A 24,886-nucleotide genomic window follows, 5' to 3' on the forward strand; every position below is an offset into this window, starting at 1 on the left:
ACAAATTAAACTAAATAAAATATTCAATATAGTGCATAAGAAGCCTTTGTAAAAAAGACACCAGTAAAAAAAAAAGGGGCACACAGAAAATATATCCATGTTTATTTAATGAATAATGTTTAAACAGCCCATGTTCACACGGTTTTATATAATCTTAATCCCATTTAAACGAGCGTGTGAAGCACGCCGACGGTCATCGCTATTGTTGCATTCGATCGACGCAAACATTCAAGTTCGCGCGTGTGACTCTTAATCTTTGGGTTTTATTTTTACACCAATTAAATCACAAATCAATATGTAAGAGCTGCGGCAACGTGTGATTAAAATAACTCCGCGTGCGCGCGCCCTGTGCATTGTTTAGGAAATCCCCTCGAAGGCAAAAGCTCGAAAATACGGTACTCACATTCACTGCGCCGTCAATGATTTGTTTACAAATAAGTAATGTAAAGCTAGTCCTAAATCAATCACATTTACTGCACGCCATTTCCAAATTGCAATACAAGTTTTCTTTGGCGCAAAACTGAAAGTACTCATTGACTGCCAGTCCTCCGTGTTACCATGGATATTTGAATTGAACAGCCGTCAATGGCAGTGAATGAGCTTTAACAGCACATCATTATCATAGCAAGAGGTTGTTGTTGTTGTTTTTGTTTGTTGTCTTAATTCAGTGAGAGCTTTTTTTCTTTACAGACCTCACGCCTTTCAAGTCTCAGGTCGTCTTATGTCATTAGCATTTTGCACACTGGTTATTGTAATAGCTATATTTATACCGCTCAATTTGCACTCTTTGTCATTATGTGACAGTAGAATGCGATGATATATGATTAACACATTTACATTTCATTGTTTAAATGTCTTTGTTCTAGTTTTACTGTACAATTAAAAACGGATTTTTGAGAGGGTAAGCAAAAAAAAAAAACTGAAATGATGTGGTTGCATAAGTCTGCCCACCCTCTAACTGGGACCTGGCTCTGTTGAGAATTACCCAATCCCATTCCAACTCATCTCAAATGGGAGTCAGCACACACCTGCCACCATTCAAAGTGCCCCTGATTAACCCCAAATACAGTTCATCTGTTCTAGTAGTCTTTTCCTGTTCTTTTGTTATGCTTTCTAGCAGAGGCCTGATTATTTAGTGCTAGCACTGACTGCTAATTGGAACGGTTCATAATTCCTTTCATTTTGACTAAGGCCCCAGGTCCATCAGGTCCAAAAAAACAAAAAAACAGCTGCCACCGCCATGCTTCTCTGTAGATCAGTTGTTCTTTTGGTGATGAGCAGTGTTGTGTTTGCGCCAAACTTGCCCTATGGCCAAAACATTCAACCTTGGTTTCATCGGAGTCAGTTTTCCGAAAGTGTGTTATTGCAAACTGTCGCTTTCTTTGTAAGATTAAAGGCTTTCGTCTCGTCAGCTGACCCCAAAGTTTTTTGAGAAGAAAAATAGCCCTCGACAGTATTGTACTAAAACATACAGTTATTACAAAATTATAGAGAATGTAAAGAATTAAACAGTGCTGTTGAATTCATTGTGTGGATCCTTCAGGTGTGCACGCCTTGGCTACCAGCAGGAAGTATAATCCAAATATATGGACATACACCAAGAAGACGGTCACAACTGGTCAGTAAGCTGCAGTGGTAGTCGTCGTTTTTGGTAGATGATAAATAATATATGCCTATGAGTATTGTTATATTGTCCGTTTGCGTTAAAATACCCGTTGCTTAAAGAGTTATAACACTGCAACATTGATGCTATTTGCGTTAGCCCCTTTATGGTGGTTTGCATTGTGTGTTAGCATTAAGCTAATATACTATTGTATAAGAAACATTTGTGTGTTTGTTTTCAATACACAGCTTGTAATTCTCTTTGTTTTATGTTTGGATTGAAAGTAAACTTCAACTGGGAGTGGTGATAAAAAAAAAAAAAAAAAAGATTGCCAAACTGCTGTTTGTTGTGAAATTTGCTGTCATCGCAAATTAATTGTCCCAGCGACATCTTGTATAAAAAAATAAATAAATACAAATACATTTGTAAATTGGGTCAATTGTAAGTCGAGCAACGACAATATTTTCATGAAATAGCTAAAAATATGCTAAACCTTTCCTCTAATAGGTGCCCGGTATCATCTGCAGGTAAATAAATACATGTAATACTATTTTCAGGAAAGCCGTTAATCACTGCAAGTGCAGAAGAATTAGGACCATATGTGTACAATGAAAGAAGTGTATTCTTGAATAAATTCAAAGTCATGTCAGTCTTTTAAATCGTGTGAGTAAAATGACTGCCGACCAGAAGTTGTCAACGTGTTTCATGCTAATATTCCTAAAACATGAAGTTAGTTATTAGTTCGTGTCTGCAGGTGTTCTTTTATCACATTTCAAAGTGAAGTATGCGCGCCAGAGCCAACTGATAAACTGAGAAATGTCAGTGAGTGAGACTCCTCGTAGCTAATTAAACGTGTGAGATTTGCTTAATTGTGCATCACCGCACACGCGAGTGCTGAGGGTCCTCGTTCTCTTATCGAAATCCCACCTGCTCTTTGAAATATGACGATGAACGTATGTTTTTTTTTGCTCATCATACACACGTATCCTGCATCTTTCCATTGAATATTTTCACAGTCATCATGTGTTGACAGCTTGAAGGGACTCTTTAAAAATGTTACCATGTCCTCCAGGACTTGTATACTGTCACCACTGTCCAATAGAAATATGCAGTGGTGTCTTGAGATACAAATGAATCGATTTATGAGATTTTCAAGATACAACGTTCAGACGATTTTTTTAAAAAAACATTATTTTTTTTTTTTTTTTTTTTTGCTTTGACTCGCCAGGGCAAACTTGAGACATGAGCGCTGTGGGGTGGCAGTGACGGACAGAATTTGTAAAAAAAAAAAAAAAAGAAGTTGCAAGCTGTTTGTTGACACACTGCGTTTACTGTCAAAATAAACATAAAACCAAAGAGAAATAAGCATTGTGTATTGAAAACACTTTTAGCTTAAGGCTAATGATTAGTACATGTATGGCTCTGTTATAACCCTTTAAGCAATGGCTATTTGAATGCAATGCGAATCCTTATGTAGTTCGAGGCAGGACGAGCCCCCGCTGCAATATGACTGGCTGCTGCATCTAGGCAGGAAAGTAAGTGTGGCGTAAGTATGAATTGGCCTATATACTGTTATCATAGTTATCATCTGCCTCATGCAATGGGCGCCCTCCAAAACCCAAGACATATTGTTTTGTCTCGCGGCAAAGTGATAAAATAAATATCAAAGAGCAACGGGAACAAGGTCGGCTTTTTTTTAATCCTTGCACTAAAACAAGACTATATGAGGTTATAATTCAAATAGAATAGTTTTTATTCATGCACAGGCATATATTTTTCCAACATTGGATCACTTAAGGGAACTTTTAGAGTGAAAGAAAATCTTTATTGCTGACAAGTGTCAAAACGCGTCAAATTTGATCCCCGAGTAGTTCGTATTGTCAAAGTCTACTGGAACCCGAACCGTAAAACAAAAAACAGGGGGGCCTGCTTAGGTCAGGCCGTAAGTGGGCCTGCACATTTCCATTGATCAGAAAGACACTTCACGTGCCTCGGTAGGTGCTGCTGCTTTGGTTAGCAATAGAAGTCTAACGGGGCACAGGCAGTTAATTCTTTGACGCCCGTGTGTGAACAATAGCGGAAAAGTAACAATTTACTAGCCATGGCGTGTAAATAAAATGGTTGGTGTGTGTGTATATAGTGGACCATAAAAATGAGGCAAACACTAGGCGACACTACAACCAATCGATACGCGCCACACGTGTTACACAAATGCAAACAAAGGCGGGAAACAATCTGCCTAATGGGAAAGAAATTGGAAAGTGAATTGGAAATGAAGACAACGGCCGTAGAATTGAAATGTTATAAAAGAATAAAGTTGGGCCCTTTGTAACTTTTTTTTTTTTTTTTTAACTAGAAGAGCAAAAGCATTCTTTGTTAAACGAAAAGCATTTGTGCAGCTCATCGATCGGCGAGCGCTTTCCATTTCTCAGCAGGTTGATTCATTCATTCGCGCTGTCGGTGATTGCTGACCAAATGTCCACTCGCGTTTGAGCGTCGCATTCACCGCGACTGGAAGAAAACTCTGTGACCTCCCAGCAGAAGAATATTATTTTATGCATATGGTTTTGTTGACTAAATGATGTGTTATTATTGTAATTTTTGTCAAGGGCTCCCCGATGTCATAAAGTTTGTGGGGAAAAATAGGCCTCGACAGCCCACATCTTAATGTAATATTAATGCAGATATTTATGTTCTGAATATTATGACGTTTTTTATTCTAAAAAAAAAAAAAAAAAAAAGATTTTATTCTGATAAAATTCATATTTACTGTATACACGCTACGTATATGATGTTTTTTTTGCCCCAATAAAATACAATTTGATTCTTGCATGATTATGACTACCTGGTGAAAATCTTTTTTTTTCTCCCAACATTCAGTTTTTTGTCTCACTTAAAAGGACTTTATTCTGGTAAAATGACATTTTGTTTTTTTCCAAAAATGAGTTTTTATTGACATAAGATTATGCCTTTTTTTAAATATCTTCAAAGTGACTTCATCCTCATAACATTCTTTTCCCTAAAATGTTCTTTTATGTTCATTGGATTACTGGATGACTTGATTCTTTTAAGATTACAACTTTTGTCTAAAGAAAATGACTTTTTGTTGACATTTGTCCTCCATAAAATACGACTTTGATCATACAATTTTTTTCCCTGTAGAAAATGTCTTTATTCCCCCCTAAAATTCAGATTATTTCTCAATAATAAAAAAGGACTTTATTCATGTGAAATGACCATTTTATTCTCAGAAATTTCACCTTTATTGTCATAAGATTACTCTTTTTTTCCCTCTAAAAAGTTAATTTATTCTCATAAGAATATGACTTCATTTAAAACTTCCATTAAAATCACTCATTTGAAATTGTTTACAAACAAATACTCTGTTTGGGTGCCGTGGTCCATGACACAAAAATGAAAAAAAAAACACACACCACTACATCCAGTGAAATTTCAAAAAGATAATTGATATAAGGGTAAATAAAAACATATTTTACTAACAACTTAAATATAACAGAACTCTACTTAAATACTGTACTTGGGGGGGGGGGGGAATTTTTTAAAATGAAGGCAGTTTAACATTACGCACATTTAATTCTGTTTTGCACACTTTGGGAACTGGAATGGTCGAGTCAACTACCGTGTGTAATCAAGGGGTTGCCGTGGCAACAAGTTGCTATTCTACTTGTTACAAGACAGTCTCATCATTTTGAAGGTTATTCCCAATCAAACACTTTCACATTGTTACTTTCAACCTGTGGATTGAATCTCCAAAAGTTGTTTTCCTTGAACAGGTCTATAAAAATGAATAATGGATAATGAGTGAGTAAAGGCGCCTCCATTGATTTGTTCACGCGAGTACACTTGACAGTGATAAGCTACCGTTGGCAATTTTGGCGCCCCAATCAGTGTTTATTTAAGCGAGCCGACGCGGCCGATAAAAGTCGCACGGGGGGCTAATGGAAGAAATTCAAATCAATGCCATTCACGAGAGAAGTGTGAAGAAAACTCATTAGCTCTCGGCGCCGCGTTACGACGTCCTGACTCAACTTATTAGCGCCGTTAAACCGGAGTATGAAACGCTGAAAAAAAACAAAAACAAAAAAACAATCATCAGATCATCAGATCTGTTTTTTTTTTTTCCCTCTTCACTGCCTTTAATACATTTCTGGGGAGAAGATTTTCCAAGGACCTCCACATAATTGTCGTGCCAATTAAACGTAATTACCACGTGTACACCTGAATGCCACAACAATTAAAAAGTTGCCTATTTTCGACATAGAAGTCATAACGTTACGATGACAAATTCATGTTGCGGAGAGAAGAAAGCTTATTCGTGAGGATCATTTTTGTCACTTTTGAAAATTGATATTTATATACGAAGACAATTGTATTTAAAAACATAAATAAATACAATTTGTTCAGGTCATTTTTTGTGCTGAAATATTTTCAGTCAATTATGAGAAGCATTGATTTCCCAAATCTTTCCCCTGCCCCTTAATTTCATCAAATATTTTATTTTTAAAAATGCATCCATTTGTGTGGACATTGCCGATCTTTTATGTTATAAATGGAATAATAGTTTTTTAATTTAAGATACTGTACTTGAAAAAATCCTTCAATAACACAAGTAGTTTTAGTTATTTATTATGATGCCAAATCATTATTTTTTTTCTTGCAATCCAAATTTGTATTAAACAACTTTTACTTTATTCCCTTAGTCAATCTAATCTTTCTTTATTTTTTTAATTGAATATATTTTCTTTAAACACGCTCATTTGTGTGAATATTGTTGACTTTTGTCGAAATTATTTGTGCTTAAAAAGACACACCCCCAAAAAATGCAGGAGGAAGCAGGATGGCGGTGCATGCTAAAAGCTAAGCTAAGTCTTCCTGCCGCGCTATCAAAGGCCTCTTTTTAAGCAAATGGACGGCGGCAGCTGCAAAGGCTTCTCCCACTCTTTCACTCCACTTGGCTCGTCATTAAAGTAGCGATAGCAACTTGTGATTTTGGCGCCGAATCAATAGAAGCCGAGCGACACCCTCCTTTATGAATTGCATACTTGCTTTAATCAGCAACGTGCTGGGATTCTTCACATTGATTTATGAGACGCGTCGAGACGAGACGCATTTATAAAAGCACTTTGGAGTATTTTGGAGGAGCAATTAAAAAGCTTATACCGGAAAAAAAATAATCATAAATACACAAGTAATAGTTGTGTCAACACAAATTGCTAAATATTTAGAGATATTACATCTAGATTCATATGTAAATATCAAAAATAAAGCGTGCATCTCAATAGTTTCTCATTTTAAAAAGTGTTGTTGAGTATTTGATGTGTTAAAAAGCATTAGAAAATGTAATTTACCTTTCAAAAGAAAATGATTATTGTGCCAATTATTTGATACATTTGGATACTTTTCATGGTTGTATATTGTGATTTTTAAAATTGGAATTATTTGTTTAAAATGGCATTTAAGTTTACTTTTTCAATGTAATATGTTTTAAAAAATATTGTCTGAACATTGACTCAAGTAATGTTTGCGCTAAAAACAAAAATGACAAAAAATCCTCGATAAATTTCTATATTGTTTTGTAAATGCACTAATTTGTGTGGATATTAAAATCGGTTTTGTGCTTCAAACATTTCATAGTTGATGACAAAAAGCATTCCTCTCCAAATTTGTATTAAAACAAACCCCCAAAAAACTTGTCTATTTTTATTCCTACTTCATTTAATGTATGTATTTATTTTTTTTTTTTTAAATACACTCATTTGTGTGGACTTTTGACACATTTTTATAAAAATACTTGGGCTAAAAAAAAAAAAAGAAGAAATCTGAGCAATTTGGAGATACAGTCCATGTTGTTCATTTAATCGCAACAATATGAATGCGCAAAAGTATCCAACAATATGTTGTCGAATTATCGATGTCGCACTTTCCTAATGAGACGGAAAACTATTGCTCTTGCTCTTTCCTATGTGGCTATTCACTGTAACAAAAAACATCACAATGTGAAACCCAGGCTTCTGATTGGCTCAGACTGCAGCTTTTCCGATACTATTGTGAAGGAATGTCGATTTTGGACTTTTTTAGGGGAATGTGCGGGGGGGCGGGGGGGGGGGGGGGGAGATTTACGTTTTTCAGTGTGGACTCTGGCAACTGTGCTTGCGTTGCAAGGCCAGTCATAGTCGATTTACATCATGTCGTGTGTGCGAGGTTGCATGCCGGGAAAGAGAGGTTGCATCAAGAGAGCCCTGCGGACACTTTATAGCAGTGAAGAATCTTGGATGGTCGCTCTGCATTACTTACTGCATGCTTCAATGTTTGGCTTCGCTCAACCACATAAAGACTGCAAGGTGTACATTTGCGTATTATCTGCGGTGGGGTTTGCATCATCGCGCTAGCCGGGTGGTCGGGTTTACAGTTTGGGAAGTGTCTTTGGATGTGTGCGTCGGCGCGGCAAACGGCGTGACATCATAGCGTGGCGACACAAGCGCAAGGCGCCGTTAAATTCACCGAGGCCGCGTAGTACACAACAATGGAGGACATCGTTCTTCTTGACATTTGTGATGAGGAAAAAGACAAGTGTCAGGAAGCCATCATTCTCTTCCCGCCCGTCAACACATTGCAGCGAGTTTTGCTTCGCCCACTTTAGGTACCCCAACACTGCAAATGGCGCCCTCATGCAGTGTTGCCCAACCTTTATTGAGCCCAGGCAAATATTTTGCATGAGAAAAAGCTCAATCCTCTAAAAGGAAGTCCAACAATAGACGTTACACATTCCTAAAAAGAAGTCAAACTAATGATGTTGCACTTTCCTAAAAATCAAAATATTTACATTTTTAAATATTCATTTTCATCTTATTATTTTAAATGCCATTTTAAATGGGTTCTGGTTTAAGTTAAGCATTTTGCTGCGTTATTGTGATTTTTGCCGTACCGTTACACCGCTACTAAGGTAATGGCAAGTGCATAGCGGTCCCAATCACGCAACAAATTGCTCGCACCACAACAAGACACACACAGCGGTTTGACTATTGAACTCATTTAATGCTTAAAACAAATACAAGTTACTTCACTGGGTCATCACAATTTTGAACAAGTGATTTTTTTTTTTTTTCCATATTTGTAACACCCTCAGAATTATACATTCACGTGGCTGCAGACAGATAATTTCTCTCCACCCCCACCGATATCCCGGAACGTAACACGCACATTAAAAGCGATCGCGTCGACTGGCGCCCCCTAGTGGTAAAGTGAGAAACCCGAGTATGAGGGGCTGCGGGGGTCGAGGCTTGATTTGAAGTCTCGCGGGCTGCAGTCCCATTTTGTTTTAAACCCTAACACGCACACGCACGCACACACGGTGGACCTACACTCTCAACTTTATGTACACTATGTACAGCGCGACGAATACAAAAAAGTAGGATGGAATGAAGTTACAGTCATAATTGTTATTACAAAATGGTAAGACAATGTATAAAAAAAAAAAAAAAAACCACAACTAAAAAAGACGTCAACCAGCGTCCATGGCGGGACGTTTATTACTTTGTGCTCGGACAGCGTTTCAATCGTTTGTAATCTCTTTCACGGGGTTGTTGTGCTTAGATTAAGACTTTGTTTTTTTTTGTGTTCTTTTTTTTTCGCACTTTTAAAAAAAAAAACATGTCTCATGACGTGAGCATCACGGCTCTGATAGGCACTGAATGCACCGGGAGATAAGACAATAACAACAACAACAACAACAACAACAACAACAACAAAACCAAACATGCTTTCTTATGTGAATCAAGCAAAAACGGACGTCAAAGGAGGAAAAGAAGTTGGCGGCTATTTAACTCGAAAAGGTCTTAAAAAAATAAGAATGACACCAAAGCAAAACACCACACCCTTGGCTTTGTTACATTTTGAAAACTTTGACATGCTTATCGTAAAAAAATAAAAATAAAATCAAATCAAACATACTGTAAAACATTCACCACCTAGATACTTTCCCTCTCTTATTTATTCTATTTATATATTTATATCGATGTCAGACTAAAACGTACAAGAGTTGCTTTTTGCGCCCGGCAACTCTTGACTGCAAATGAGGACAGACAAACACACAGGTACACACAAACACACAAACATGCATACAGAGGAGAAAATAATGACTTGATCCCCTGCTGGATTTGAAAGACTGTTAAATCTCAAATGTTATAGATTATGGTAATAGACATAATACCACGAAATGCATAAAAACACCCAGTATAAAAGTTATTTAAAATAAAACATTTTATTGAGTGAAAATAAATATTTGATCCCCTACAACTCATCAAGCAATTTTCCAACACTCCCTATCTTGACTGGTCATGTGTATGCAGACACCTGTTCTAGGAATCAGTTTCGAGACGAAAAGAGCTGTCAGGGATAGGATTGTAGACCTGGGTCACAAAACCATCAGCAAAAGGCTGGGAGAAAGAATTGACCATCTGCTGCAGCCTGGTCCGGAGCTTTGTGACCATGACAAAAAGTAAAACAGCAGCCTCGAAGTCCACGGCGGGGGCGTGCTCATGAGCTGAAGGCCTTAAGTATGCCGGTGAACATCGGAAGGACTCAAAGAAGGCTCGGAGGGGGAAAGTGTTGCGCTCGATTGAGTTATTTGCCATCATCTCGAAGGAGGATGAAAAGATGCGAGTAGAACACCATCCCCGCTTTCACTCATGGAGGTGGAAACGATGTTTTGGGGGTGCAGTGCAACTTTGGGGGGCAGTGAACAGAGCCATGTGGTGTCACATCTTGGATGAAAGCGGAAAGTCGAAGGATTGAGTGGACCGAAAGCCTTTCGGAGCTGTGTGCAAACCTGGTGACTACAAGAAACAAGGGTTTCTTCACTAAGTGCTAACTTATGTTTTGCTAGGGAATCAAAAACTGCAGTGAATTTATATTTCCGACCCATATTTTCTCTATTGGGCAACGCGCTGTCCTAGCGGTGAGCACATCTGCCTCACAGTTCGAGGGTGGGAATCTTGGATCCCGGCTTACTTTAGGCGAGAGGCAGAAACGTGCATGTTAGCTTCATTGAAGACTAAATTGTTGTGAATGTGAATCGTCGCTTTGTGGCGACTCATCGTCTCGTCCAAAGCCAGCCGGGACAGGCTCCAACTCCAAATGCGGACGAGCAATATACAATATGAATGGATGCATGGTATCGGTCTATTACCATAATCAATGAACAATTACACACATTTGAAAAGTCTTTCTAAGTTGAGCAAACAGGGTATTAAATCATCCCCCCCCCCCCCCCACCACCACCGTAACATGAGGCATAATTCACTTTCTATATTTTTCCAAGCAATTATTAACAGTGATTCTTTTTTATCTTGGAAAAAAAAAGACGAACAAGCATTCATTAGTCTTGCAAAAAAATAAAAATCAAATCTCAACAAACATGAAAGCAGCAGGCGGCCTAACCTTCTCCGAAATGGCCGCCGTCGTGTTCCCTTTGATTGGTCGGAGGTTCCGCTGCCGTCCGTGTGCAATAAGCAGACGCTTAGCGCGAGACCTCAATAGCGGCGCGCGCTCGAGTGTTGTCGCTGACATTTCCCACCCCCTTAAGCGCTGTCTCGTAAATGTCAGGACACGTTGGACAGGGGGGCTCCATTCCGCCTCCGTGTAGACAGGGGTTGAAATCCAAACAATAGCTGCTGTTTTTTTTTTTGATCGCAACATTACAAACCATGTGTAAGACATACAATGTTTGAAAAAAGATTTTTTTTAAAAGCCACAAGGAATCCAGTGTCAGACTTCTTCCCCCCCCCCCCCCCCCCCCCCCCCCCCATTACATATGTGCCCGAAAACCCCCTCCACCAGCGAGTGGTCAACACGATAAGACATTTACAACATGAGGATCCAATAGATCGAAGACACCGATGAACCAGTTAGCTCTCGCCTACCCAAAAGGGTCAAAGTTTGCGTCCCTATGGGGGCTCCAGACAAAAACGGTGATAAATAGAAGTGATCCTCGACGAGCGATGATGGGTGTCCAGCAAGGGGGGTGGGGTTAGTGAGGAAGGGATGGGCAGTTTGATCACTGTGGGCTGGGTGATGGACATCACGATAAAAAAAAAAGCCACAATGTATCCAATGTCGGACTTTGTTTGTCCGGCGGAGAGAAAAAAAAAAAAACTCCACCGGCGAGTGGTCTATATGTTAAGACATTTACATGGTGATGATCCAACATGTCCGTGCAGATTCTCAGTCAACCAGGTCAGCGGCAAACGTTGAAGGAAGGCGACTGGACTCATCTTGGTCGTTAAAGGCAGTTCACCACAAATCCAAAAGGCTTCTTCAGTTCTAAAATTACAAGTGTTGAGTGCCAATCCTCTACAACAACAACAATAACAACCCTCATGTGCCGCCCCAGGGGACACACCCACCAGGGACATACAATACTCACAAACAGTTCAGGATATTCTGCTTTAGGGTGAAATTTCAGGATGAACCTAAAATGCGCTATAAACTCTACAGGCGAACTTAATTTCACCTTCTCGAAACTTTGGATGCACTTGTCCAACTGTTCAGTATCTCAGTACGTTTTGCAAAACTTTCTCTTACAAGGGGCTGAACAGCGAAATTCACAACAACCGTTTGATCCGTAAAATTGCCCAAAATGTTCACTTCTCTGTCTTTTTCTGGCTCTATCAGTCGCTTTCATTTCCTAAGACTTACTGTGGATGACAATTGATCAACAGTCCCTCACCATTGTGAGGATTCAAGCAGTAAGTGGCCAATGTTGCACAACCAACATTGGCCCAGATGATCGCACTCCTCGTCACTTTAGACCGCATCCACTCCTTGAAGTCTCAGCGCCCCTTGCACAACGGTCATTGCACCGGTCTATTGCGATATTAGTCAAACTAAAGAACTGCTCTAAGTGCTCGAGGACTCTGCATCTTTTTGCACAATTGTTTTTGGTCAATGTCTTTCTGTCTCCAAAGTGTTCTCTGCCAATCGACTGTCTGTTGTCGTACTAGAGCGGCTCCCACTACCGGAGACCAATTCCTTGTGTGCTTTGGACATACTTGGCAAATAAAGATGATTCTGATTCTGATGAGCTTGGAGTGTCATCAGAGAGTCACAGAAAGGCATAGAGGTGGACAGCCTTGGAAATTGTAAAGCACTGGTTGTGAATTTTGACATTTATCTCTTGTTTAGTGAACAGTACTAAGAACACATAAGAGTTGGAAACGCATTCAAAGGTTTCGAGAGGGTCAAATTATATTCACCTGTGAAGGTTATAGTGCATTTTATGTTCATCCTGAAACTTTTTGTGAAAAAGTGTATATTGCAGGACTCCACCCCTAAAACTTTAGAACTGAACAAGCCTTTTGGATTTGGATTAAAGGTGAAAAGTCTCCAACAACCAAAAAGAATCCAGTTGCCTCGATTAAATGTTTGTGTAGTGGCGATGGAGCTGAAGTGGCGGGTGGCGGCTCTCGTGGTTGGGGTGTCCCACCGCAGCACCCACCCACACATCTCCCCGCACGTTTGCCCGTTGAAAAACCGAACACCAGCGAGTTGGCCTACACGTTAAGACATTGACAACATGATGTTCCAACACACTAATGAAGCAATCGGCTCTCGGCACCGGGCCAAACTTTGCGTCCCAATGGGGCTCCAGACAAAAACGGCAAATACAATTGATCTCAGGGGGCCGGCAAGGGGAGTGGGGTTAGTGAGGGAGGGATGGGGGTGGGGGGTCTCCGAGGGGGTGCAGTTTGACCAGTGTGGGTTGGTGATGGAGGCGGAGGGGTTGGGGGTGCGCCTCCGCAGGGCTGTTTGGCTTCCTGGGGGGCGTGGCGCCCGCTACACGTACCACTCCTTCTTGGAGATGACCGAGCCATCGGTTTGGGAGATCATGTCGTCGGTTATCTCGGGTTCGGCGTCGTACTGGAAGGCCAGAGTCCGCTCGTCGTAGTCGCGGCTCTCGCCCTCGTCCACCGTGAAGTAGGGCCTCTTCAGGTCCTCGGCCTCTCCGTCAAAGTCGCGCTCACCCCCCGTCTGCGTCGGTTTCTTCTCGTCGTCCGAGTCGTCCGGGTACTGCAGGTTCTTGGGCATGGGGGGGTGCGCGGGGAGACCGCCCCCGCCGCCCGCCTTGCTGTAGCCGTTGCCGAACACGTGCTTCTTGGTGCTGTAGTCGCCCTTGAAGGTGCGCTGGCGGCGGCGCAGGAACACGAAGAGCAGTATGGCGGCGGCCCCCAACAGGGCCACGCCCCCTACCGCCACCCCGATGGCCACACCTGCACTGTGCTGCTCCGGCGGGATCACATCGCCCCCGGATTGGTTGTTAGGGAATTCTGGGTAGGAAAAGACAGATGGAAGGGAGTGTGTCAGTGCTCTGGTGGGAGGAGGTGCGACTGTGCAGATGGAAGGACGGGAAAGACGAGGACGGGAAAGCAAAGGGGAAAGGGAGGACCCCCCCGCCCAACCCGAACTTTAAGGCGGACCCCCAGAACTTCCAACCCAAATGAGGCGGCATGCAAATTCAGACTGTACAAAAACAGAACCCCAGACATGACAACAAAAATAATTTGTGGCCACAATACACGAAATGGTGAGGCAAAATAGGTACTGCACAAAATACTCATTTATGGGTTTAGTATCATTTTGATGAACAACTTGGATGGCAAGCTAAGCTATTCATATGAATTAGTGTCTTGCGTGCACAAAATAGAAATCTATATTAATGTAGCCACAATTTATTCCCCCACTACCAGGTCATGTCTGGGACTCCATACAAATGTGAAAAGTGATTTAAAAAATTCATGCATCAAGCTGGAATTGTTCGGAATTCCACGCAGTCCCGATTGGCAAGCAACAAACATGGCGGCGTTCAATCAAGGATCATCATCAGCTTGGAGGCAATGACAGCGCACAGCCAGAGAGCATACAAAGCAGCCATCATAAAAACCAACAGGAACTTCCCAAATTACACAAAGAGGAGACAAATGTGTTCCGTGGTGCGGAACAAGTCTATCAACGCTGCAAACACCGGAAGAAAAAAAAAAAAAAAAGTAAATCCTGCCTGCTGTAAAATTTCGTTTTGACAGGTCAAACAAAGGAAAACTTAGCGTGGGACACACACACACACACACACACACACAAAAAGACAAACTGTGCTCTCAAGTCACAGCCTGCAGAACCATGACATCATCCACTTCCTCAGGCCAGGATAAAACCACACCCGAATAACAGCCCTTCGAAGTCAATGAACGCCGCGCTTTCCTCACCGTACATTCCTTTTTGTCGTCGTGTATTACAAGGAAAGAAGCTGCAAAGAAATTCCCATTTCATTTACCGCATCAGCCTGTCGAGGTGGGCCAAATTGTATTTCATCCCTAATGTTTCCTTGATGTCTTAAAAATATTTGACACGACATAAGTGTCCAAAAGTTTACCAATTAAAATGTATAAATAGATACGTCGGCCGTTGCTATTCAGTTCTCAAAACGCTCCACTTTATTTGATCGTCACTTGAAAGCAGCAACTCCTTTACTTTTCTAGTCACTACATGCATTTGTCATTTGCCAGGTAAGTCAATAATACTTTGAATTTAGTTTTTTTCGCAGCACGCCGGAATAAATTACCTCCACTTTCCGTCCCTGATGTCATCATTCGAAAGCAGCTACTCCATCTTTGACTTCAGATTCATTTCTTGTATTTGTCCCCGATAATTTCCGTTTCCTTTCCTCACTAGCCCGTCGAGTTGGGCCTGAACAAATGACCACCATTATGGTTATGTGCTGTCATTTTTCATTTCCTGTCGGTGTAATGACCATGTCTTATGTTTGCAACAAACTTCTTTCCAGTCTTTCCAGGCCCGAACAAACGGCGTCCATTATTCCTCTGTGACGTCTGCAACACAACCTAAATTTGTCGACATCCCAGATTTTGTACGACGAGACGCATTTGCCACTGCTAGCCAGGATGAAAGGAGTGTGAATGAATGACCTCCAATTGTCCCCTCTGCGATGTCCCCAAGACTTACGGCACACCATAACTTTGTACAATAATATATCATTGTATTATATATACACAACTGTAATGCATAAATAAATACAATGGCGAGTATCACTTGGCGGGATGCTCAATTTTGTCCCTTTCTTTGGTCAACATTTAAAAGCAGTTAAGGTAAAACATGCGTCCAACAACTCATTATTTCCTTCCAGATTGACTTCCAGCCAGGTGTCCCAATACTTCTGCACATCCATCCAATCAATTTCATCATGAAAATGTTTGCGGGCTATAAATCTTCCACCTGATCGCGTCGGATGCGAAAACGCTATGATGAATGCACTTCGACGGGGTACGGCGGAGTTGGAGTGTTAAAAAAAAACAAAAACATCGGATACAGAAAAAACATCGGCAGTATTTCATGTTATTCATTGCCTGTATAAATCTATCACGCCCCTGCATTGAATTATTGCCTTTCACGGCGCATCTTGGCACCTATTAATCTCAATGGTACGTTTTAGTGCTTCCAAGCCAAGGTTAAGGCGCTATCGGAACAGTTTCTCGCCGTGTCGCTAATAGAGGCTGCCTTGTGTTGCTGGGAACAGGATCAGGGCTGTTTTATCAGTCTGTCGGCAGGTGTTGCCGCTAGCGACGACGTGTTGGTGGAACGCCGGCTCCCTCCCGCGCGCTGTCAGAGAGAATTCCACACCCAGTACGTCACTTCCAATGTGCGTTATTAACAATGTTTAAAAAACGACGACTCGAGAAAAGGCCGAGCTTTGGGAATTTTTCGTCTGAACTTTATCTCCTGTAGGGCAGGGATGGGAAACGTTCTCCGCTGAGGGTCACGTACAAAAAAAACCAAGGAGGAAGATGGGGGCCCACTTCACGTTGTGTTTATAAAACATGCAAAAAAAACAAACAAAAAAAGTCTTACTGTATGCTGTAAGCCTCGGGTGTCAAACTCATTTATGGTTTCCCTCATGAAAATCATATAAATGTAGAATAACCTCATCATATCTTTACATATACACAATTGGCCATCAATATTTCTAATACCAAATGCTAAGCCCTACTAACACAGTACAGATGATGTGCTCCAACACTACAGTGATAAAGAATAACAATGAACTGTTGTGTACATTTCAAGTTAGCGTGGACGCATTGCGTAATTTCAATCGAGACATCGTAAAAAAAAAAAAAAAAAAACGTCATCTTTTATTTGTCCTTCCACCTTCCTGTCTGCACGTCGCCCTTGTAATTTCTTCCTTTCTTCTCCTTTTCATCCTTACTTAGTCACATTACCATCCCTTGTGTTTCACTTTACACGCCTCCACCTCCGCCTTCGTCCATGTTCTCCCAGGAATGGGAATGTCTCGTCGGTACGTGTGCCAACATGCAAGTGGAAAGACGAGCGGCTGCAGATCGCCGTTTTGACACTCTTTTTCTTTCCAGCCGTGCTTGCTTCTTGCATCTCTGCTGGCGCTGTGTTTGCTTTTGTGGCGCGCGCGTACAAAAACGCGCTGTGGTTTGTCCGGGCTTTCCATCAAGGGTTGGACTTGACCCCATTGAATCTTGTTTGCTTATATTAGCAACACATTAGATTTAGTTGATGTTGCGCTTACTGGCCAAACACAGCATGGGACATGGGTCAGTTTCTATTGTTTTTTTTAACATTTTAGATTTTTGTTGTTGTTGCTTTCATTGAGTGGAGATCAGTCCAGGATTTAGATGATGAATGGATGGATATATTTCTTTCCTTGTAAAAGTCCTTGTAAAAAATCCTTTTAAAACTTAAAATGAACTCAAATAAAGCTATGCAGTATGCTGTTTTTTTTGTTTTGTTTTGTTTGTTTTTTAGCTCAAAATGCTAATGTTATGCTTGCAACATGAGGACAACAGTACATTTTTTTGGTAAACGCGTGATTGTTTTTTCTATGTTGGTGTGCCAGCTGGACTATAATTAAGTTGACTTGGCAGAAGTTTGCTTGCTGCGGTATCATGGCTATGCTAGCTTACAATTCTTCAAACAGCCACAAACCCAGATAATGCTATGTGGCTTGGATAAAAGCTATGCGGTTGTCCGCATAGTCAGTTGTGTCCCTCACAAATCAACAGAAAATCCTTGTTGAGTTCTTTATATTTGCTAGTTGTGGGATATTGGTTACGCAAGCTTTCATTTCTATAACTCAAAACGAGCTCAGATAAAGCTATGCGGTCATATGTAAATCCTACAAAGAAAATAAAACAAAAAAGCACACATTGTCCGCGCCAATGTGAGCAATGTACTTGTATCATATGTAAACAGTAGGCCTCCATTGTTGTTAGCTTGACATGCTAACATTATGCTACAGAGGTGTAGCCTAGCTACCATGTGCGTCTCTTCTGTTTAACACATTCGCCGCCATTGACGGCTTTAGCAGTCAAATATCCATGTTAACTGGGAAGGCTGGCAGTGAATGAGTTAAACACGTGGAGAATCCAAAATAATTGCCAACCCATTTTCTTGGAGACCCCCCACTTGTTCTTTTCTTAATCCCGATGGCACTATCTCACTAAATCCAAAGACCTCGTCTCCAATATCAGCTCAGGTTTCAAAGTGACCGCCTAATGGGATTATGGAGACGCAGGGCTTCGTTACACACATGAATAAGAGGTCACCCTCCCCAAGAACACATCCTCCCACCCCGTCAAAAGCGGGATAAATATGGGCAAAACCTTTCCCGTAATCCTCGGCCTTCGATTAAGGGGCGCATCGCCGATGTCGTCATTGGAACCTAATTAGCCTGGACAAGATGGATGACATGAAAGACCTCCCGCTGCGCCGTTCACATAAAGGATCGGGTGACGCCACACCTGCCTTGGAAATATTGCCAAAGTCAAGGCAGGACAACAGGCGGGCATTCAGTCATGAAAAAAAAAAAGCCGTTAAAAGGGGAGGTATTTTTGCAAGTTCCCAAACAAGAATGATTAGCATCATTATCTCTCGAGAGGAAAGATCACAGATCTTTCCGTAAAGCCGTTGGTCCGGATTGTCCAGAAATTGAAAGCAAATGCTAACCTGATTTCAATCCCACAACATTTTTCATTACACTATTCGTTGACACTTTTACCGAATAGCGTACTAGTTTATTTAGTAGGCCAAGATGACACTCAGCTTGCTTACTGCTTTATCAATGTTGTGTAACTCAAGCCCATTCCACTCTTCCCTTTAGAGATTAAAAATCGGACACAGGTAGAGACATGTCATGCGGACAATACAATCATGTAAACAACACAGAGCTGCAATGAGTTCATAAAGGGTATTCAGAAAGTCACTTTTTTTTCATTAATAGACATAGTTCAATATAGAATACATAGTTACCTCCTGTGATCTATAGTGGAACATGTCTTGTCAGTAAAAGTATAAAATGCACAGTGACTTTGCAATGCCACTCCATAAACATGTCCCTTGGAGTCACGGGGTCAGCTCTGGAGTGGGCAGCCTTCCACACAGCTCTGGTTCACCTGTCACACTTACTAAAACTCCAAGAAGCGGCTCAAAAGAGGCAAGTATGTGTCATAACATGGGTAAGAACAACAACTTTCTCTTTAAAAGCCAAAAGCATGTCAAATATCCCCCTGACAGAGCCTCAGGGTACGTGCCGGACGAGATAACATTGAAATACGCGGATCAAAACACCGCTGACGTCATCGGCGGCGGATGCTACGGGGACATGCTGGGACTCGGAGGACGCTTCTTGTCGTAAGAAGCCAGAATGTTATTTGTTTTTGTTTTTTTATCTCACAGGAGCAGCAGTGGCGGGACTTGGGCCGGTGCGTAGTCATGTACTTGTAATGACCGCTGTGTTGCGCTGGTTTCGGGAACAGGAATACAGGAACATGAAGCGGCCGGAAAATGCAATACACTGTGACACACCTGTGTTATGAAATATGATGGTTTTGTGAAAAAAAGCCAATATTTCAGTTGCTTAGGCAACTATTTGGTTATTATTATTATTATTATCATCATCATGATCATCCTCATCATTATTATTATATTATTCTTATTTTTCTTTAGTGAATATGATTCTTACATATACATTGCTATTTTATTTTTTTGCAATTTTATTATTATTCTTTTCTACTATTATGACCTTTCATTTAATATTTTATTTCCTCAATTTTTGTATTATTATTCATAATCCTAATTTTATCCATAAAAGGCAGACCATTACATACAATTTGTATTACTATTCAATAGTATATGTAATTTACTATATGTTTAGTCATTTTATTGATTTATTATTATTACGATTACTATTACTATTGTTTTTTAATGTAAAGGCAGACGTCATACGATTATTATTATTCAGTTAATACTATTTTTATTAACTGTATGTAGAATTATTTAAAACATTTTGGGCTTTTTTTTCCCCATTCGTAAAGGTATACATTCTGATGCGATTTTTATTATTGTTAATTTAATATACATTTTTTAATGGATGTATGATTATTTTGGATTTTTCTTAATATTATTTTTCATCTATGTATTATTTTATTCATTTGTTGATTTTTTAAAACTATGTTTGATTTATATATATTGTTTAGTTTTTGTAAAGGTAGCTATTTTAATGTTAGTTTGTGTATTATTTAATATAATCTTTACATATGTATTTATGTTTTTTTCATCTTTAATATTCCTATTAATATTACATTCAATATGAATTTAATGTATTTATCATTGCATTCATTTGTTGATCGATTTTGTTTTTGATATACTGTTAGCTTTTTAAATAATATATATTTTATTTTTTTTTACATTTTGATGAACGGTTCCTTAATGCGCATTCATGGAGCAACCGGCATCTGTTTAAACAACTCGTCTGGCCTCCCTAATGCAATTTTTGCCTGCGAGAGGCTGCAGTGCAGAGTGGACGTGACGTAAGGATGAGTTATTAGGTCAGCGAGCATTACGGCACACAAATGTGCAGGCTCGTGCTCTTTTTAAGCAGGCGGCGCTCGGGCAGCAGCGGTGGCTTGTTTTACCAACATACTTCTTCCTCTTGCTGCTTTTATTTGTTTTTCCAAATCACCACTTGATTTAAAAAAAAATAATAATCATTTAACAGGACCCCAGGACGCCGTCCGTCTAAGCTACACGGCGGCGCTCTCGGGGAGGCGTGACATCGGGATCGAGGACGGAGGACGCTCGGGCAGATGCGTCACTGTCCCGTCCCGTCCTGTGCCGTCCCGTGCTGTGCTTGTATCCTCCGAAGAAGCCAAACGAGTGGAGCTCGCAGGAAAAAAAATGTTGTTGATGATAAATCGTGCTTGCTTGTCATGTGCACTCCCCTGGTGACATTTTACTCTTCCACAAGATGGAGGAGAATCCCCCACTGCCCGCAAGCCCCTTCTCCATCTTGCGATGCCGATGTCAATTTGCTTCCATCCATCCATCCATCCATCCATCCATTTTCTGAGCCGCTTATCCTCACAAGGGTCGCGGGAGTGCTGGAGCCTAAATTGGCTTACATTAAACATTAAAAAAATAAATAAATAGCAGCTCCGCGAGCAGTGTGTCCGAGTTACACGAAATCCAGCACACATTCAATAAAACGGGCTGCGTGGAAATCCATATGGTTCATACGTGAATTTTGAAAGCTCACATTTTTGGTCTTCTTTTTTATTATTATTGTTTTATTTCTTTTTTTGTCCTGTTCGGCTGTTGGGTCAGGCAGAATGGAAGATCTGTATCCCTTTTCTGCCAGAACAGTTTTACTGTGTCACAGTGAGTTTTTTTTTAGCTTAATTTTCTTTGATGTTTCCGAAAATTCCATTTGTGACTAAATTCTCGTTGATATTTACAAATACAAATTTTGGGGCCAATTTCAAGGGTGGCACTTTAATGACCATTATCTTAAGAGCAAGCTAAACCGCGCACATACACGTGTTCTTTAAGCGCGTTGATGCTAATGTCTCATTTGGATAATGAGGGCTGATCTCGGCTGAGGCTCCGCCGCCGGCCTGTGGGCTCCTAACCTGTTTGCGCAACCTACCGCGTCGGTCGAAGAGCATTTGGGCGCGCGACAAGGCAGAGACGAGTCAACCAGCCCGGCAGCGTGCGCCCGACGCTCCACACTGGTGTGGAATCATACGCAACGTCGGTCCCCCAACCTTTTTTGCACGATGGGATTGGTTTCTTAAAAGGCGATATTTTGACGGGCTGCAGTAAAGGCAAATGATTAAAAACACAAGTCATCATTCCTCTGAAAGTTGTAATTAGTGGGAGCCGCGAAATTATTTTTCTTCACCGTGAGATAACGACAAAGTCTGAAAATCCCTGTTCAAATGCCAATGTCTTTCCTGTAAGGGGCCCCTGGATCCAAAAATTGTGAAAACCCCTGCCATACATTAGGCTAATTACAGATGCAAATTTGTTTTTGAAGTTTACAAAAATGTAAATCACGAGCAATGAAGACGTTAAAATGTTAAAAGGACAGTACGTCATTGATTGGTTGATTGTCATTGATTTTAAATTGTCTTTAAGCTTCAAAATGACATTTTCTATGTTTCCGTTTCCCGAAAAACTTGACTCGACATTGTAGAACCATTGGTTTAATGTGGATGTTCTCAGAAAAGTTATTCCGCGGTCTATTTTTCATCCAAATATATGTATATTTTGTATTTTTGTCAATGTCTTCCATCGCAATGTGGGAATCTATACGGACGCATTGGATTATTCACACATCCTCCAAAAAGTGAGGCATACACTTTCGTTGAGTTTGTTAAGTAAGTGAAGTTTCTTTTGGCCTTCAATCCTTTCCAGTATCCACTTTCATCCTATGATGCCTGAGCCATCTCATTTGACCCTTTTTTTTCCTGCTGCAGAGTTGTATCCACGAGCACGTTAACTTTCCTCCTGTTCTAGATGGATCCGGTTTAACAAAAAGCTTTGTGCACCTCGACTCAGATAGAAAAGAAGCTTCAGATAGAAAAATCTCCGGAAGGTTCGCCCGCTGGATGAATCTTAACTCATCCGATATCATCTCCCACAGTTGATCCCGATAAAACAGGGATATCAAACTTGTTTTCGTCACGGACCACATCGTAGTTATGATTGCCGTCAGTGGGCCGGTTATAACAGTCAAACCGCAAAAATGTATGATTGCTCTGCGTGCAACGGAACACCAAAACCATGGTTTGGTACGTACCTTCGTTTTAAGTTCATGGTTCGGTCGACATTCGGTTCAGTAAGTGAACAAAAACTACTGTACGTTCGCCTGATGCCGTTTCAAGTTAAGTGTTCTTCCACATATTCACTACTCGGGCATTCACCTATTCTCAGATTTCTTTTTTTTTTTTATTTCCTGAAAATTTGCTGTTTTTGTGCTCAGGCCAAAGATTTGTCCAATATTAAAACACTGCTTTGGCACCATCTTGTAGCATGTTGGTGCAAAGGAACTATGTTGAGGTGAATTGAAGAAATTCATGGAGTGCCTTGCCGCCATCTTGTGGCTGCGATTGGCCAATTATAAACCTATTAGCAGTTACACTTATAGTCCCTTACCTAATTCCGGATGTGGGAACCCTAATAATCACCACATCATATTACATAATTGCTGCATTTTTATGGGTAGTTTTGAATGTAAGTCAAGGCAAAATTGCGCAAGCAAAAAAACACCTATGTGATGAAATGTCTTTGTGCGGTGTGGTCACGATGAGGGAAAAGAAATGTTCCCACAGTTGTCAGTACAGTGAAAACAAAAGACAATAACTACAATAGAGCGGCTTTATTATGGCGTAATTGCGACGAGGCCTTTTCGGACAGAGAGGCCATTCATCACCACTTATTATGCCGGGAAGAAAATGAAGACGGCAGCATCAATTTGTCCGCTGTGCAAAAACAGAGCATGCTTGTTTCAGAAGGTGATTAGCGTAATGAAGGGGCCGATTTCCTTCTCTTAAACGGCCACAGGCGGCGCGGCGGCGGACAAGTGGTTTGCACTGCGGCCTTTCAACAATAAGTGGTCAATATGGCTTTTCTGTGTGGAGTTGGTATGTGAAGTTCATTTCACTCAGTTGTCTCCGTCTCCAAAAACACAAATGTTTGGTTAGTTTGAAGTCTCTACATTGTCTTTGACGTGTATGAAAATGCATCTCATGTTCACTGGAGACTCTAAATGACCTTTTGATCTTTCCAAAATGTAGGTTTGTTGAGGACTCTGAATTGTCTTTGGTGTTTACAAAACAACATTAGGTTCACTGACTATCAATAACTTTTGATGTTTACGAAAATGTACGTTAGGTTTGTTGAAGACTCAATTTTGATGATTATACTGTAGAAACATAACATACGCTAGGTTTGTTGCTTTTGGTGTTTATGAAAATACATACAGTATGAGGGTCATTGAAGACTACGTGGTCTTTCATGTTTACGCAAATGTACATTTGATTAACTAAGAATGAGTCTAAAAAATATACATGTTAGCTTCATTGAAGACTTATCTTTGCTGGTAAATGCAAATGTACACTAGGTTCACCGAAGACTGTATTGTCTTGAGTATTTTAGATTTATTGAATGTTTGATGTTCACAAAAACAAGCATGTTAGATTAATTGACGAGTAAACAGTCATCAATGTCCAAAGTTTATAAAATTACCGGTGTTCAGTTGGTTGAAGACTATATTGTCGTTGATGCTTACAAAAAATATATGGAGGGTTGAACGTAAGCATCTCTATCGCTGCGATAAGGAAACTGGGAAGAAATAAATATTCCATTGCATTTTTCTGGAAATTTCTTATTTCTCAGTTCTTGGAATATACTGTAGCATGTGTCAGCTCCGTGATTGACAGGTATGACAGACTTCATCCTCTCTATGACTGTGACCAGGATAAGCGGGAAAATAAAACGATGGGTAGATGGATGGGAGTTAGCCATAACTATTCCACGCTGTTGTCAAGATGATGCACACATAGTATTTCCAGGAAAATCCATGCATGAATTTGGTCGATAAAAGGTAAGTAACGTCACTAGCCGGTTGTGGGCACAATTTAATTTCAGTCGCCATAGGTTGCTGCCAAGACAGGCTGTATGAGAAGTCAGCACATCCTCACAACTTTGGTATGACCTATGGGGATTTGGTCAATCTGATTCTAGATTTGACTTGAAACTATGAAGGCATAACGGCAGAATTCACAGTTAACCCATGCAATGCCCTTCGCTAACTAGCTAATTAATCGATTGGAAAACTTGTCAGTTTTGGCCCCAGAGAATTGGGAGTTGTATTGGGATTTCTTTGAC

At 40.6% G+C, this 24,886-nt stretch overlaps 1 protein-coding gene across 4 annotated transcripts in view; it reads right to left on the reverse strand.

The window, feature by feature from the left end:
- nectin1b (nectin cell adhesion molecule 1b) overlaps positions 1-24,886 on the reverse strand; it is a 220,352-nt gene that overhangs the window by 77,032 nt on the left and 118,434 nt on the right. Inside the window, exon 7 of one of the 4 annotated variants that reach the window (XM_061783155.1) lies at positions 11,405-13,947. The exons of the other annotated variants lie outside the window; for them this stretch is intronic. Coding sequence (XP_061639139.1) covers positions 13,457-13,947 — 491 coding nt within the window. The 3' untranslated portion in view covers positions 11,405-13,456. Of the gene's footprint in view, positions 1-11,404; positions 13,948-24,886 lie in introns of those variants that run through there. 4 annotated transcript variants of the gene reach the window in all.

Source organism: Phyllopteryx taeniolatus, chromosome 8 (assembly GCF_024500385.1).
Source record: "Phyllopteryx taeniolatus isolate TA_2022b chromosome 8, UOR_Ptae_1.2, whole genome shotgun sequence".
NCBI lineage: Eukaryota > Metazoa > Chordata > Actinopteri > Syngnathiformes > Syngnathidae > Phyllopteryx > Phyllopteryx taeniolatus.